The sequence below is a fragment of the Scleropages formosus genome, chromosome 9 (assembly GCF_900964775.1).
Source record: "Scleropages formosus chromosome 9, fSclFor1.1, whole genome shotgun sequence".
In the NCBI taxonomy this organism is placed as follows: Eukaryota; Metazoa; Chordata; class Actinopteri; order Osteoglossiformes; family Osteoglossidae; genus Scleropages; species Scleropages formosus.
In genome coordinates this window covers 7,461,593-7,476,324 of record NC_041814.1, presented here as the reverse complement: position 1 = coordinate 7,476,324, position 14,732 = coordinate 7,461,593, and the positions used below count along the sequence as shown (strand labels likewise).

The following is a 14,732-nucleotide window of genomic DNA, read 5'->3' as shown; positions in this document are numbered from 1 at the left end:
CCATGATTCAAACATTACTATGAACGGCTGTAAGAAAGCATATAAAACTAGAGAAAAGGTAGCGGATGTGACCTCTCGAACAGCACCGGCCCGTTCCAGTGGGCCACCTACAACAGTACTGAATTTAGTGCCGCTGCTGCTGTGGATCAAGGAACAGCATCAAAAGTCCTATACGAGCCATGTTCGTCAGGGCCAGCGAGGATTTATTAGCTGACCTACAAAATTCTGCAGTGATTTTAGTGCGACGACAAAGACAAATTCCTCCCTCTACTGGCTTTACTATCGCAGGACACATGTGATGCGCGCAAAGACAAGGGCGTAAGAGCGCCAACACCCTGTACTGTACTCCAGCAATGTTATTATTTCCTCTTATGATATAGTATGTATTCTGCATACATTATATAATGTATTTATTGTGTATTATATAGGCTGTTGTACATGTTATGCATATTCATTTGCGTCTATATGTACAATATATGCATTTATGCCTCCATACATGTCACCCACGCTACGTGAAAATATGAAATTAAGGGATCATTATAAGAAAGAATTTTGACATGGACACAGTGTGTCCGAGAGAGAGCAAAGAGAAAGAAAGGGAGAAAGAGGATAGTGAGAGGGAAGAGGGAGAGAGGCAGAAAAGTGAGACAAAGAGGAGGCAGAGGAAGCGTACTGGGACCAGAGAGAGAGAGAGAGAGAGACAGAGCAACGGAAGAGAGAGAATAGAGAAGGAGACGGGAGAGAAGCGGGCAGCGGGAGATAGAAGGAGAAATAGAGCAGAAGAGGAAATACAGACAGAGAAGGATTAGAGAGACAGACGAGAGGGAGAGAGAGAGGGAGAGCGGAGAGAGGGAGTGTCTCCGTCTGACATCCCAACGCAGCATCACGGAGCGCAGGAGCCGTCAGACAGCATCCATCCCTCCTCCTCCGGCTACATGGGCTTGCCGTGTTCAAACCGAAATTCTTTGACAATGGGGTAAGATTTCACACCTATTTCTGAACGTCTGTGCGGGGATATTTTTTTTAAATTTTTATTTTAGAGGATGAACTCCGGATTAAAATGTGTGGATCATAATGTGTGTGTCTCGTATTGCGACATAGCGCAACAATGGTGCCGCGTCTCATCGGGGACGTCCGTCCACAGCGCCGCTCGTTCCCGCGTCCATCACACCGTAGGGACGGAATAAAAGAGAACTTCACACACGTATCTTGTCGTGCTTTTGAGGTATCTGGACAGATATGACTCTGAATCTTTCAAATTTAAGTAAAGGCGATTGCGAATGTAAATACGTAATAAAGGATGAGGTACGTGGTATGCAATGTCATACGAACAAGGTCGATATGGGCAAAACGGGCTGCTTACTGCGATCGCACATTTTTTTCTCCATTTTAATAAATATTCATATGCGGATGGCACGTAAAATTTTATGCAAAGAAATGGGATTTTGTGTATTCACGTGAATTTGACAGAATAATTAATTACAGATGACTGGAATGTTGGTATTGTTCTGAAAGGCATCTAGACAACAGTTCAGTGTGATGTTTTGCTCTCTTCTTAAAGCAAAGAGAATATTTTTGGATCCGACATTTTTTCATTGTGTTGACATGATGAGGTACGCGCTGTTATGTACCTACGTATAAAAATAGGTTAATAATACATAAAATACAATGCTTAATGAAGAATGTTAAAGATAGGTTACAATAAATGGCAACGTATTTATGCATTTTTTGGCATGATATAGTGTAGTGCTTTCGAAATTGGGAAGCATTTCTGTTTTAAATGTATTAGTTTGACTGTGGCCTATGTTTGCTGTGAAAAAGGTGCAGGGAATAAGACATGATGTTTTCCATTTCCGCATACAGTGTCAAAGTCTGTTTTATTCCTTATGTATGATAGTGTAGTGGTTAGAGCTATTTCCTTTGGACCCACAGGTTCAAGCCTTATCTCTGGTTGTTGTACCCTTGAGCAAGGAACTTATCCTAAATTGCGCCAAAAAAAATTACCCAGCTCTATAAATGAGTAAATAATTCTAACCTCACCACTGTAAGTTGCTTTGGAGAAAAGTGTCAGCTAAATGAATTAATGTAATGGTTTTTACTTGTATTAGTCAGTCGTATTTTCTTCTTTTTTTCACATTGGGTAATATTCATCAAGAAAGTGGCTGGTGAAATACCATGTGCTAAATAAAACCTACAAATCCTCAGTGCAGGATATAAAGGAAACACACACAATGGATGTGAAGGGCATTAGTATTGATATAGGTATGTGATAATAAGTAAAATGTCAATACACTGAAGAGGGATGCAGCACTAAGACACACACACACACACACACACACACACACACACACACACACACACACACGGTGCTCATATAGACTTAAGGTACAAAAAAATGTACAGACTATTATGTTCATTAGTGCTTTCAAGCTCTAGTAAGTCTCTAAGGGACTGAATCTCTGGCTATGATGATCACGTGATGCCTGTCATCACTGAAGTGTGAGATGTGACTGTTGCCTTTAAACAGTCATGTGGAAAAGCAAGACAGCTGGTGATGTAGTAGAGCTGCTGCCTTTGGACCCAAGGGTCGCAGGTTGTGATCTCACCTCTAGCTGTGTTACCTGTAAGCAAGGTGCTTACCCCAAAGTTGCTCCTGTAAAGTTACCCAGCTGTATAAAAGGGGAATTTATTTAAGTAGCTTAACATTGTAAATTGCTTTGGAGAAAAGCATCAGGTAGATTTGAGGACTCCTTATTGTAATTCCGTATTTGTAAAGCCCATGGCCTAATCATTTGTCAGAATGAAGCTAGCCACTATGTATTATAAATGTTAACCTCTAACTCTGTAATCCAAGGGGTATAGTAAGTTTGCCTTCATAAACAAACATGCCGTACCTGGCCAAGCAATGCTGTGATGCATCTTGTGGCTATGAGGTCACTGCAGTGTTTGCTACAAGCCTGAGACAGTGGCAGTGGATTTAATTGTCAGACAAGCCATCATGAGTCACTGCACCTTCAGGGTTAGTGCTTCTTATGGTCCCCAAAACATCAGCAACATGGACATCTCTTATGTAATGTTACATAACTTGATGTTTTAACTCATTTATTGGGAGGCAGTTTTTTAGCAGTGTATTGCAGTAATGTAGCCCTTTCGGTAAGGCACTGGTCTGAAGAGGAAACACTCAACATGGAGATAGACAAGGGCACATGTCTCTCTTATTATGCTGCCTTTAAAAGTAAAAATGGCTGTAGATCAGATATGGAAGAAACATCAGAGTGGTTAGCAGAGAGAAAGACATTGTCAGGCTCTTTTTCCCCAAGTACTTTCCTGAACAAATTCTCCAGCATACCATACCCATAATTCCTTAACCAAACCTTTTGTTAAAAAATGTTCTGTGTGTGGGGCTCTGTGTGTCAAATGCTGCATTGGCCGCCCTTTAAGTAGAATTCTGGCATTTTTTCATTTTCAGCTGTGCCTTTTCTCCAAAGAGACTTACAATGTTTAAGTTACAATTATTTAGCCATTTGGACAGTTGGGCCATTTTACTTGTGCAATTTAGGGTAGGTACCTTGTTCAAGGCTATTACAGCTGGGAATAGGTTTAAAACCTGCCAACTTTCAGTCCAACGGCAACAGCACTAACCCCTACCCTACCAGTTGTCCAGTTTTATAGCACCTAGTCAAAGTCACTGACAGAATCAGACCATGAAGACAAGCTTGGTCTTGGATTCCACCAGCACGTCTGTGTCTGAGAGTTTAGAGTTAGAATTAATACAGATTTTAAGGGCTGACTTTCACTGCTCATTGTTAGGGTCACAGTCAAGTCGTTTTGTCTGGAACTGTTCCTGGGCATTTTGGGAAGGGTGTTTGGTCTCGTTGTGCCGGAAGACCCATGACTTTCAGCTGAGACCTAGCTTTCTGGTACTGGGTATGACATTGTACCCCACAATGCTTTTGTATTCTCCTGATTTCATAAACACTCCTCTGGTGGGTCTGGCGTTCGAGTCCCGCTTGGGGTGCCTTGCGGCGGACTGGTGTCCCGTCCTGGGTGTGTCCCCTCCCCCTCCGGCCTTACGCCCTGAGTTGCCGGGTAGGCTCCGGTTCCCCGCGACCCCGTGTGGGACAAGCGGTTCAGAAAATGTGTGTGTGTGTGTGTGTGTGTGTGTGTGTGTGTGTGTGTGTGTGTCTCTCTCTCTCTGCAGTGAAACATAAAGTAGGTTTAGTGATGTTTTGGGATTGCTTTGCTGCCTCTAGCACTGGGTGCCTTAAAAATGTGCATGAAATCAGGTCTTCTAGCAAAACGACCCCAAACACAATTCATAAAGCACCTAGGAATGTTTCAAGACTAAACAATGGACTGTTCTGGAGTGACCAGCAATGAGTCTAGATCTAAATCCCATCGAAAGCCTCTGGAGAATCTGAAAACAGCATTTGGGACAAGACATCCTTCATATTTGGGAGAACTGGAGTACAAGAAGAGTGGGCAAAATGGCCAGTGCAGAGATGTAGGAAACTCACCGATGGCTATAGGAAATTTTTGATTGAATTTATTTTGTCAAATGGCTGTGCTCCTGAATACCATCAATGGGTTGTCAATAGTTTGGTCAGTGCCATTTCTTTTTATTTTCTGATTTAAAAGGATATGCTCGATTCTGTATCAAAGACTAAGATTTAGTAATATTGTCGGTTCAATAAAAAATTCCAGAGACCAAAATACTTTGTTCAGTTTTAACTTATTTATTGAGAAAATGTTGAATTATCTGCAAAAAGTGCGATGGTGCAGGTGTTTCCTGGCCATGACTATACTTCTTAACAGTACAGAAAACAAACGGAGGCCAAGACGTCTTGTTTCTGTCGCTGACAAATGATTCACCTGTAATGACTGTACTTCTTATTTGTTAGAGTACTTTGATGGATGTTATGAATTGCAGGGAAACACTGTGGGACTCCAAAGCATATTCTTCCCTACATTTTTTGGATAATTCACCCTGTAGTTTGATTGCATTGTGCTCACTGTCACAGCATGTCAGGAAACCATTTGTTATGGCATCTTTTGATTGATATGTCCCAGAGGGATGGAGAGCAATCATACCAGGGTCATTTGAGAACTGCACTGTAAAGTTAAGCTTGTCCATGACAGTTTTTTTCCAATAGATTCCAGTCAGCTTTGGTAATAATACTGTATTGATCTCAACTTAATGAGTTTGAATAGAACTGCTGGGCACATCTGTGTCAGTTAATGAAAGCACTCATGTTGTTCAAGCCCCAAATTGTCAATTGTTCCAACGGTATCTGTATCTGATTTGGCCATATGAAAACATGACAATGCAGTGCAAGTTCATAGATGCTTCACAATGCATGTGAAGCAAATACTGGTAAACACATAAATTTCATTTGCATTTCTGTGTCGATCCAGAAAAATTTGTTTCGGAACTTAAAACTTTTCACCCTGCTATGAATAGGATCCATCTACTCTGAACCTCTTAGTGCCTAAGAGGACTTGCATTCAGGACTACAATTCAGTGACAGTGATAGATTATTTATTTCTCAAACTAAGATCACCTGTTTTCCAAAAATGTCATATATCTATTTTCGATTTTTATTGAAGTGGAAAGGAACAAAACATATTTCTCAACAGTATTTTTTTTGACTGGCAAGTTTAAAAAATGCTGCATATAAATATGTAAGCTGCTTTGTGTTGTTGTATTGTTTAAGCAGTGTCACAAAGCTGAAACCCTTCATTGTTGACACCATCAACCAGATTTACAACTCTTTGGTATCTGGGATTTACACAGACTGGTTAAAATAATGAACAAATAACCTGTGAACATTTTAGCAGTAGGGACAATATTTTATAACTGTGAACAGACTGACTGCATAATCGGGATCGGCTGTGTTTTGCAGGTGTGTGTGTGTGTGTGTGTGTGTGTGTAGCTGGTTGTATATAAGTGGGTGTATATGAGAAGCACTATACACAGTAAATAGTCCTTTTTTTTTTTTCTGAGAGTCAAAGGAAGGTCAGTTTGTGAACAAAATTATAGAAAATCCACATAATTATTCACATTCTGATATAGTGTAAACAAAGTAGAGGCCCATGAAGAGAGCTCACTGAACACATTACAGTGTCACTTTGGTTCATTTTCAGGTTCTGTCCCTTTTCTTTACCTAAAGTGTTACAATGTTGCTTGATTTTTTTTTTTTTTTTTTTAAGTTTTCTCTTGTCTATGCCAAAGAAATTTTACATCACATGAAAAAATATGGTGTAAGTGGTCAGTTTTCAGGAAATTGTTACCTGTACGAAATCCAATCACTTTTTATGTGGCTGTCAGCCTGTGATCTTTTAAATGAAAAGAAAACACAAATCTTAAACTTGGTACCCATTGACTACACAAGAAAGTCTTGGGCACCTAAGCATGGAGAACTCATAAATGTTAAAAATGTATTATTACATTTTAGTGCAAGAAATATATATTCTCTGGTGGGATTCTCTACCTCCCATCGTTCAGTGATGGTAAATGGTGTTGCTATGGTAACCAGACTGCCTTTGATTGAATGGGAATGTGGAAAAAATGCAGCAGCAGAGGGTAAATCCTACACTGCTCTGTGTCCTTTGTTCTGGCTCAGGACTCAGTGTCTAAGACGCTTTTTTGAAATACAGAATCAGATTTACATAGCCAAATCTTCGTTCTTACAGATATGTGTCATAAAAGGGTGTTAAACCGACCAAAATACCATTCAGGGTGCTATTCTTTTCAAATATTTGGCTTTGGAACGATCTTTAACTGCGGAGGCAAATTACTGTAATTCAGTTAATAAGAATTAAGGTACAAGAAAGCAGCATTTTTGCTCCACGCAGGAGGTTATTTAGGCTCCCCATAAAGCCACAGAGTGTTCTCAGAGAATTGAATAAATGTAGACATACTTTCAAAGATCTGTTTGGCACCATTCTTTTAGTTTCTTTGTTTTCCTTTCGCCTCTGAACACTGGTGTTCTGAGTCATTTGTCAGTGACTGTGATCTCAGTTAACATCTTTGTTTTTCTTGGCTCAGAGATTTAATATGGCATCAATGAATGCAGTGGATGTGTGGTGGGCTTGTGCTCGCCTGGCTAAAGACCTTGCAGAACAGAGGTCAGTAAGAGTATGACAGTCGGTGTTATGACCCAAGCGCAAGGTAATAGCATGGGCATCCCAGTGCTGTACCTGCTAGGTGTTTAAGTTTGTTTCACTCACATACGGAAATGTTTAAGGTTGTGATGTGAACCTAGTGCTATTCTTTATGCCTTTATATTAGATAATCTGTTTATTTGGATTTATGCTGATTTATTTACATGACAATCATAGAAGCATATAATCTTACTTTTATGGTACACCAGCTATCTAGATATCAGCAAAATTATCTTAGAATAACAAATGTAAATTCCATACATTTTATTTGCCAACCATTACAAGCTGCTCTAGAACAAGCTTAAACTTGAAAATGTATCTTAATAATAGAGATGAGCCTCATGAGTAACTATTTTTAACCTTTTAAATATCATTTCATTTATTTGCACAAAGGAAGAATATGCTGGATTAAAATGACAAAAGTATAAAGAGAATGTGCTAGGTGGTCAAATAACAAGCAGGCGTGTCATAGGACCTCTCCTGAAAAGAAAAAAGAATTAAAACTCAGAATATGGAGATGACAGCAGAAATGACATTAGCCATTTATAAACAATGAACAAAAAACAGAGAATAACAGATGTAAATGTATGTCTAACACATTTGTTAGCCATGTAGTGTATTTTGTTCTTCCATAAGATTTTTGCAGCAAAACCTTCTCACATGAACACATAATTATAAATGTAGCTCCAAGTTTCCTGACCATATTTGTTCGTCTTGTGATGTCCCCACAAAGAATACTTTAAAGCTCATTGTCTGTCTGAAACCGCTTGTCCCATGTGGGGTCATGGGAAGCTGGAGCCTAACCCAGCAACACAGGGCATAAGGCTGGTGGGGGGAGGGGACAAACCCAGGACGGGATGCCAGTCCATCGCAAGGCACCCCAAGTGGGACTCGAACCCCAGATCCACCTGAGAGTAGGACTCGGTCAAACCTGCTGCGGGTTTAATTCTTTTAATTCTGTTTAATTCTGTTTCTTTATTTCAGTTTAATTCTAGCACTAACTGCACATTGCCATTGGCCTTTGACATATTTCTCGTCAGCTGTACCTTAAGCAATGATCCATGAGCATTCACTTAGAGGGGTAAGATTCACAATTGCTGTGGAAGAAAGTCTTGGGGGGAAGTGGTCAGTGTACTTCCACATTAACAGTGCGAAAGGGGATCGGTTTTTGTTGCCACGGTAACTGCCTTGAACTCCGGCGCCCCATTGGCAGTCCACTGACACTCCCTTGGCTACATTTGAATTAGTTTCCTCCAGGAAAAGATTTCAAAACAGCTTACCCAAGAATCACTGCAGCATCTCTGGCAGCAGTTTCGATAGAAAAAAGAGAATAGAGAAACAAAAAAAGGGGTGGCAAGAAACTGAAATCCCAAACCGAGCATAATTATGTCATGGCAACGAGTGCATTACTACTGGCCAATTAGTAAGAGGAGAGAATGCATTAACACTGGCCTGTACTAAACTGGTTGCAGATGTATTCTTTTTGATCAGAATAAACAAAATTAGATGAGGAAGAGCAGCTGTGATGATGAATCCTCGGGGATCGTCCGGCATTATGCATTCCCATCAGACATCCATCACACATGCTCATTACCGATTCTCTTTCCTTCGTTATCACCGACTCTGCACAACAGCTGTCGCTTTGTCATTGCACTTTAATGAAATGCACTTTTTATGTACAGTATTTTGATGAAAGAAACAAGTTAATCCTTGTTTCTCTTTATGAATGCAATGTCTTGCATAAATAAAAACCTCAGGAAAAGCAAAGCCAAATTTGGTCATTTAACACAGTCTTTGATAGCTTTGAACATGTTCCATTTATTGTACTTAAGTTGGTGTTTAATCAGGCTTGTGGACTGCAATTACTCCTGACATGGGAAACACTATATTGTACAGTATGTTGGACTGGCCACTGCCTGTGCGCTTAACAAACAAAATAAATGTATATAAATTTTATTAACTGAAACAAAAGTGCTAATTACAGCATAGCTGTACATTCTGGATTGACCTTTAGAGAAACATTAAGAAAACATCTCAATCAAATAAAATTGCATGAGGCCCTGCTTGACTATACATAATTCCCTGAAGCAGGACAGGTTTTTACATCCATGAAATTACTGAAATTATGGAGAACATTTTGTCTCACAACACAGTCCCAGAGCTAGAAGCTCTTGGCTTTACCCTGGTTCTCCAAGGGACCAGCAGTAGTTAGTCTACACATATATCCCTTTTCAGTCCTTTGCAGGGCTGCTCTGTTGCTGGATTGGCTCACGTAAGAAAGTGCAACACACCTGTAATGCCTGACCCATCTCCTCCGCATAGTGCATATAGGTCCTCTGAAGTGAGTCATTTTTCTCAGGGTTCTGCATCAGTAAGGATATAGGGATGTATGATACATAATGTATTTATGATTTTAACAGATTAGTTTTGAGCGTGTTTCTATGTGTGCATAAATGCATGCATAACTGAAAATAGGGCAAGTTCCTTTATTCACCTGCTCCCAAGACAATTGTCTGCAACCAAAGAAAATGGAGTGTGCCAGGCCATTGCTGTGCGTTATGTTTACTGAATATGTATAAATGTAAATGTAATGTTTATCATATTATAATTCTGTTGTCCTATTTTTACTAGGCTTATGTTGTTATTTAGGGGGGCACGGTGGCGTAGTGGGTTGGACCAGGTCCTGCTCTGCGGTGGGTCTGGGGTTCAAGTCCCGCTTGGGGTGCCTTACGACGGACTGGCGTCCCGTCCTGGGTGTGTCCCCTCCCCCTCCGGCCTTACGCCCTGTGTTGCCGGGTAGGCTCCGGTTCCCCCGACCCCGTATGGGACAAGCGGTTCTGAAAATGTGTGTGTGTGTGTTATTTAATTGGTTGACCCGTATAAGATACATCAGCAGCTCAATTCAAATAAATATTTTTTACAAAAACATTCTGAAATATTTCATTTAAAATGATATTCCACCTGCCCTTATGGTTAGAAATTCCTTTGTATTTTATTGCTACAGATGACACCAGACTCTCCCTTGGCAAGTGTGTGGTTAACTAAGGTTTCTGACTTTATTCCACTGGAAATCATTTGAGCTGAATGATGGTTCAGATGAATTCTGAAATATCTAGCCACCCTTTTGGAATTGTTTATATAGTGCTACGTGACCACCAGTGCTAAGTATTGTTTCAGTTTACCCTTGCATTGTATTATGTATCCATACTTGCAACATTTTGGTATACTTGTTCTAACTCTCTCTGGACTGGTCATTGACTGTGGAAGGACAGATGGATGTTTATATTCAGGTAATCCTCACAGTATGCTATATAATTTTATGAAATCATAGTAAAAGTGCCCTCCTTCCCATCACATTACATGTACTGTATCTTTTACAGTAAAAGATAAATCTGAATGTTAATCTGAATCTCTTTATTTGGATGCATAGGCGCATATGTCTTAATGGTCCTACTAAAATTATCTGATTAAAAATAATACTGATGTTTATCCAGGGGGGTGCGGTGGCGCAGTGGGTTGGACCGCAGTCCTGCTCTCCGGTGGGTCTGGGGTTCGAGTCCCGCTTGGGGTGCCTTGTGACGGACTGGCGTCCCGTCCTGGGTATGTCCCCTCCCCCTCCAGCCTTACGCCCCGTGTTGCCGGGTAGGCTCCGGTTCCCCGTGACCCCGTATGGGACAAGCGGTTCTGAAAATGTGTGTGTGTGTGTGTTCTAACTCTAGTAAAAAGAAAATCCTTAGATTGGTATGGGATTATAAACAGATTAACCTGCCTCATTTAGAGTTTAAATGAAGCAATAATTCATAATTTCCTGTACTTGACATCGCTATGTTAAAATGAGTCATTAATAACTGTAAAGACAAAACATATCTATCTAAGCAAAAATAAATAATTGCTGCAGTGCTGATCAAGACCCTAAAAACAAAAGGGCTATATTGCCAAAAGACCTCAAACGGAGTACAATATACTTAATACGTATCTACACTGACTGACTTCCTATCCTATTTCGGGTCCTTAGCCAAATCTTTTAAATGCATTTCTTGTATTGAATTTTCTCTACAGACAGCGAATTCAGGCTTGGTCAAGCGAAAACATTGACGAAAGCAGAGATAAATCTGGTTTGACAGATGATTGGGTTTTCTACAGACCATCTGCAGCTTGGGCCCAGGGCATCAATATTATGCACAAAGAATGTGCAGTGGAAAAAAGGTAGTGCACCTTGCTCTACTTTCTTTTTAATGAAAAAATACATTCAAACAAATACGTACTTTAGGTGAGCTACAGTACTGTGCAAACGGGGTTTTTATGTTTTAAATTTTATTTGTAACACCAATACTGGGTCACAGGAACATTAAAAGCTGAAACAATACGTTATGGGTTAATCCACACACATAAAACAAGGTCAAAAACTGCACTATTCAAACGGGGGGGGGAGGGGTAAAGAGAGACCAACAAAGAGAGAGCAGGGAAGATGGGGAAAGGCAAAACCTGAAATCGAAAAGCAAGCTGTATAGAAGGAGCAAAAATTACATCAGCAACCTCAGCCTAACTCAGAGAACCTGTCAACCAACACTTTATTTACAGGTGCTAGACAGGAATTAATGTGCCACCTAACACTAAACATCCCTGAACACAGATTTCCAACAAGAGCCCACCGTAGGTAAAATATAAAGACTGCACTCCCAAATCAGTATAAAGAACAAGACAAAACAGGAAATCAGAAAAGAAACCAAAATCAGAATAGAGACAATAAGGAAAGAACAGAAAGACAGTGATTTCTGTCAAATACTTGAGTGAACCAGTCTCAGGCTTTTAGACTAACCAGAAATGCCGTGGCAAGCAGCAGGTCATTAAGCTGGAGGGTCTTCTTTTCGTGCAGACACCTGAGTGGGGCTGGGGAAACAAATCCTGGCGAAATCTTCCGTGCTCAAAGTGCTGTCTGTGACGGAGAACCCATCCAAAAAAATTTTCTCTGCATGATATCAGTTTCCAGATCAGGGTAAAATTGCTGATGGGAATCTTTAAAGATACTGTTGCGTTTTTTTTTTTTTTTTGCTGACATTCTTTTAACATCTTTGTCAGAGAGTTGTAGAAATCGGACCAGAATGCTCTTTGGACAGGTCTTTGGGTCAGGAGTATGGTTGTGGAATTGGTAGGTGAAGTCAGGAATCAGATCGGCCAGCAGTCCCACCAAGGAACGTGGTTTATTGGTAAGAAATTGTTTGAGAAAGGTGTTTCTATCAGTCTTCTCAGGCAATCCCACAGCCTTCATATGATTACGCTGGTTTGCATAATCCGCTTTGTCCAGTTTTGCTTGATAAGTGTTCAGTCCCAACAATATGAGTTTAAAAACCATTCGCATGATCAGTTAAATTTGTGAATTTTATTTCCATAGCCGCAAAAGGCGAGGAGAGTTTCTTTTGCAGTTTGCTTTGGTAGGAGGTAGGATATTTTCCAGTTAGTCCTGTAGTAAATTATATTACTTCATTTAGCAGATGCTTTTCTCCAAAGTGATTTATAATGTAGTGTTATCAGCCTATACACCTTATTCACTGTGGTGACTTACACTGCTAGATACACTACTTACACTGGGTCACTCATCCATACATCAGTGGAACAACTGCAGTGCCACCATGCTACCCTAACGTAATTCTTCCAAGCTTCTGCTCCCTGATTCAACAGATTCAGTTTTGTTGAGTTTTGGACTTTGAAGTAGACATTCCAGTACTGTTTGTGACCATCTGCAGACTCCCACTCCAAGAAGGTATTAATTGCTTTTCCATTGTGTTTGAGGTCATTATTGTGTTGAAAGATTGTTCTTTCCAGTTGGTCATTTTCCTGAAGGTAGAGCACGATGAATCAAAATCTGTTTATATTTCTGAGCAGTCATCATTCCATTGATTCTGACTGAATCCGCCACACCGTTGACTGAAATGCATCCCACAGACCATGACAGGATCACCATCGTGGTTCACTGAAAGTTGCAGACAGCCATCATTGTATTTCTCTGCAATTCTTCGTTTGACATACTGGTGTGTTTGTGAACTGCTGCAATATGGACCATTTATTTTAAGACTTATTTGCATGGTCAATGTGTACACTTGGCACTGGATGACTCTGCCAGATGATGCGCAAGCAATTTACTGGATTTCCTTCTGCCCCTTAAGGAAGTAACATTTAAGCACTTCTCATCAGATGCAGGCAGCATTTTGGGTCGTTCGTTGGATTGTCTGTATTCAGGTTCTGCAATTCAATTTTCTTTATGAACTAAGATTTTTGGCCACCCCAGTATTTGGCATGAGGCACCCAGGTATTTGTAGTTAAAATCAAATGCACTCATTTTTTTTTGTTAAATGGCACCACTAGCAGACCTGATTTGGTGAATTACTCTCTTGTTCATTGTAATGAGGTGTGCTGGTTGTGGAATTTGACCAATACATGGAATAGCTGGAATAGCTCGGATGCATTGATGAGAAGTGTAGGAACCAAACCTGTGTTCTTCTAGCCATCTCACAAGATATCAATTTGTTTAGACTTTAACGTTTAGATTTTTATATTTACACAAGAAATTCTTGTTACTTTTTATTGTCTCTGCATTTGTTCAATAGCGCAACTCTGAGCAACCGTGTCCCTCTCTCTCATCCATCTTATCCTCCCTTCTGCTACCAGGAACTAGACTGAGAGAAGATGTCCAACTCGGTGGCTTCCTACGATCAGCTGGTGCGCCAGGTGGAAGCTCTCAGGAAAGAGAATACACACCTGCGCAGAGAGCTGGAGGATAACTCCAACCACCTGTCCAAGCTAGAGAATGAGACCTCTGACATGAAGGTGAGAGACTCGATCGATGATCAGAATGATCGGACTCCAAGGCAGACACTTATGCTTAGATATTATTGGGTCACATGTAATTTTTGGTTGTATAAGAATAGAACTGAAAATAAATTCTTAATTTATTACATATTTAGCTGGTACTTTTCTCCAAAGCAACTTACAATGTTAAGGTTGCAATTATTACAGTTACACACTTATAACTATTTACCCATTTATGTAGCTGGGTAATTTTACTGGAGCAATTTAGGGTTAGTAATTTGCTCAAGGGTACTACAGCCAGAGACAAGGACTGAATCTGTAATTTTTGGATCCAAAGGCAGTAGCTTTAACCACTACACTCCCAGCTGTCTCTATTATCCCTTAGTAACACTTTTTTATTTTCATGTGAGAAACGTGGTCAAGCTTTATAGCAGTTCAGCTGTCCTCACCTTTTTTTGAATGTAGACTACTTCACAGTTGCGTTCATTGATGACACACTTTCCAGAAAATAATAGGAAATGGCAATGTATTTTGGTGAACATTATTGCTCTACTTGGGTAAGCATGAGCCTGCTCTGAAGCGAGCAGTCTTTAAGCTTCACTTCTCTGCTGCCTTTTAACTAGTAATGAGCCCAGAGGGGAAGGAAAGCAAAAGAAACTATTAGATGACAAAGACCGTTAACATAGACAGGCATTTTTAATGTATATTATTGAACCTTAGTCCAGTAAATCTCACTGCTGAGTTATTGAGTCATTGTCCTG

The 14,732-nt window shown here is 40.2% G+C and overlaps 1 protein-coding gene across 1 annotated transcript in view; it reads left to right on the top strand.

Annotated features, from left to right (window-relative positions):
- The first annotated feature begins 725 nt into the window (after positions 1 to 725).
- apc2 (APC regulator of WNT signaling pathway 2) overlaps positions 726 to 14,732 on the top strand; it is a 31,155-nt gene continuing 17,148 nt past the window's right edge. The window contains exons 1-2 of the mRNA XM_018745957.2: positions 726 to 976; positions 13,831 to 13,989. Coding sequence (XP_018601473.1) covers positions 13,849 to 13,989 — 141 coding nt within the window. The 5' untranslated portion in view covers positions 726 to 976; positions 13,831 to 13,848. The remainder of the gene's footprint in view (positions 977 to 13,830; positions 13,990 to 14,732) is intronic.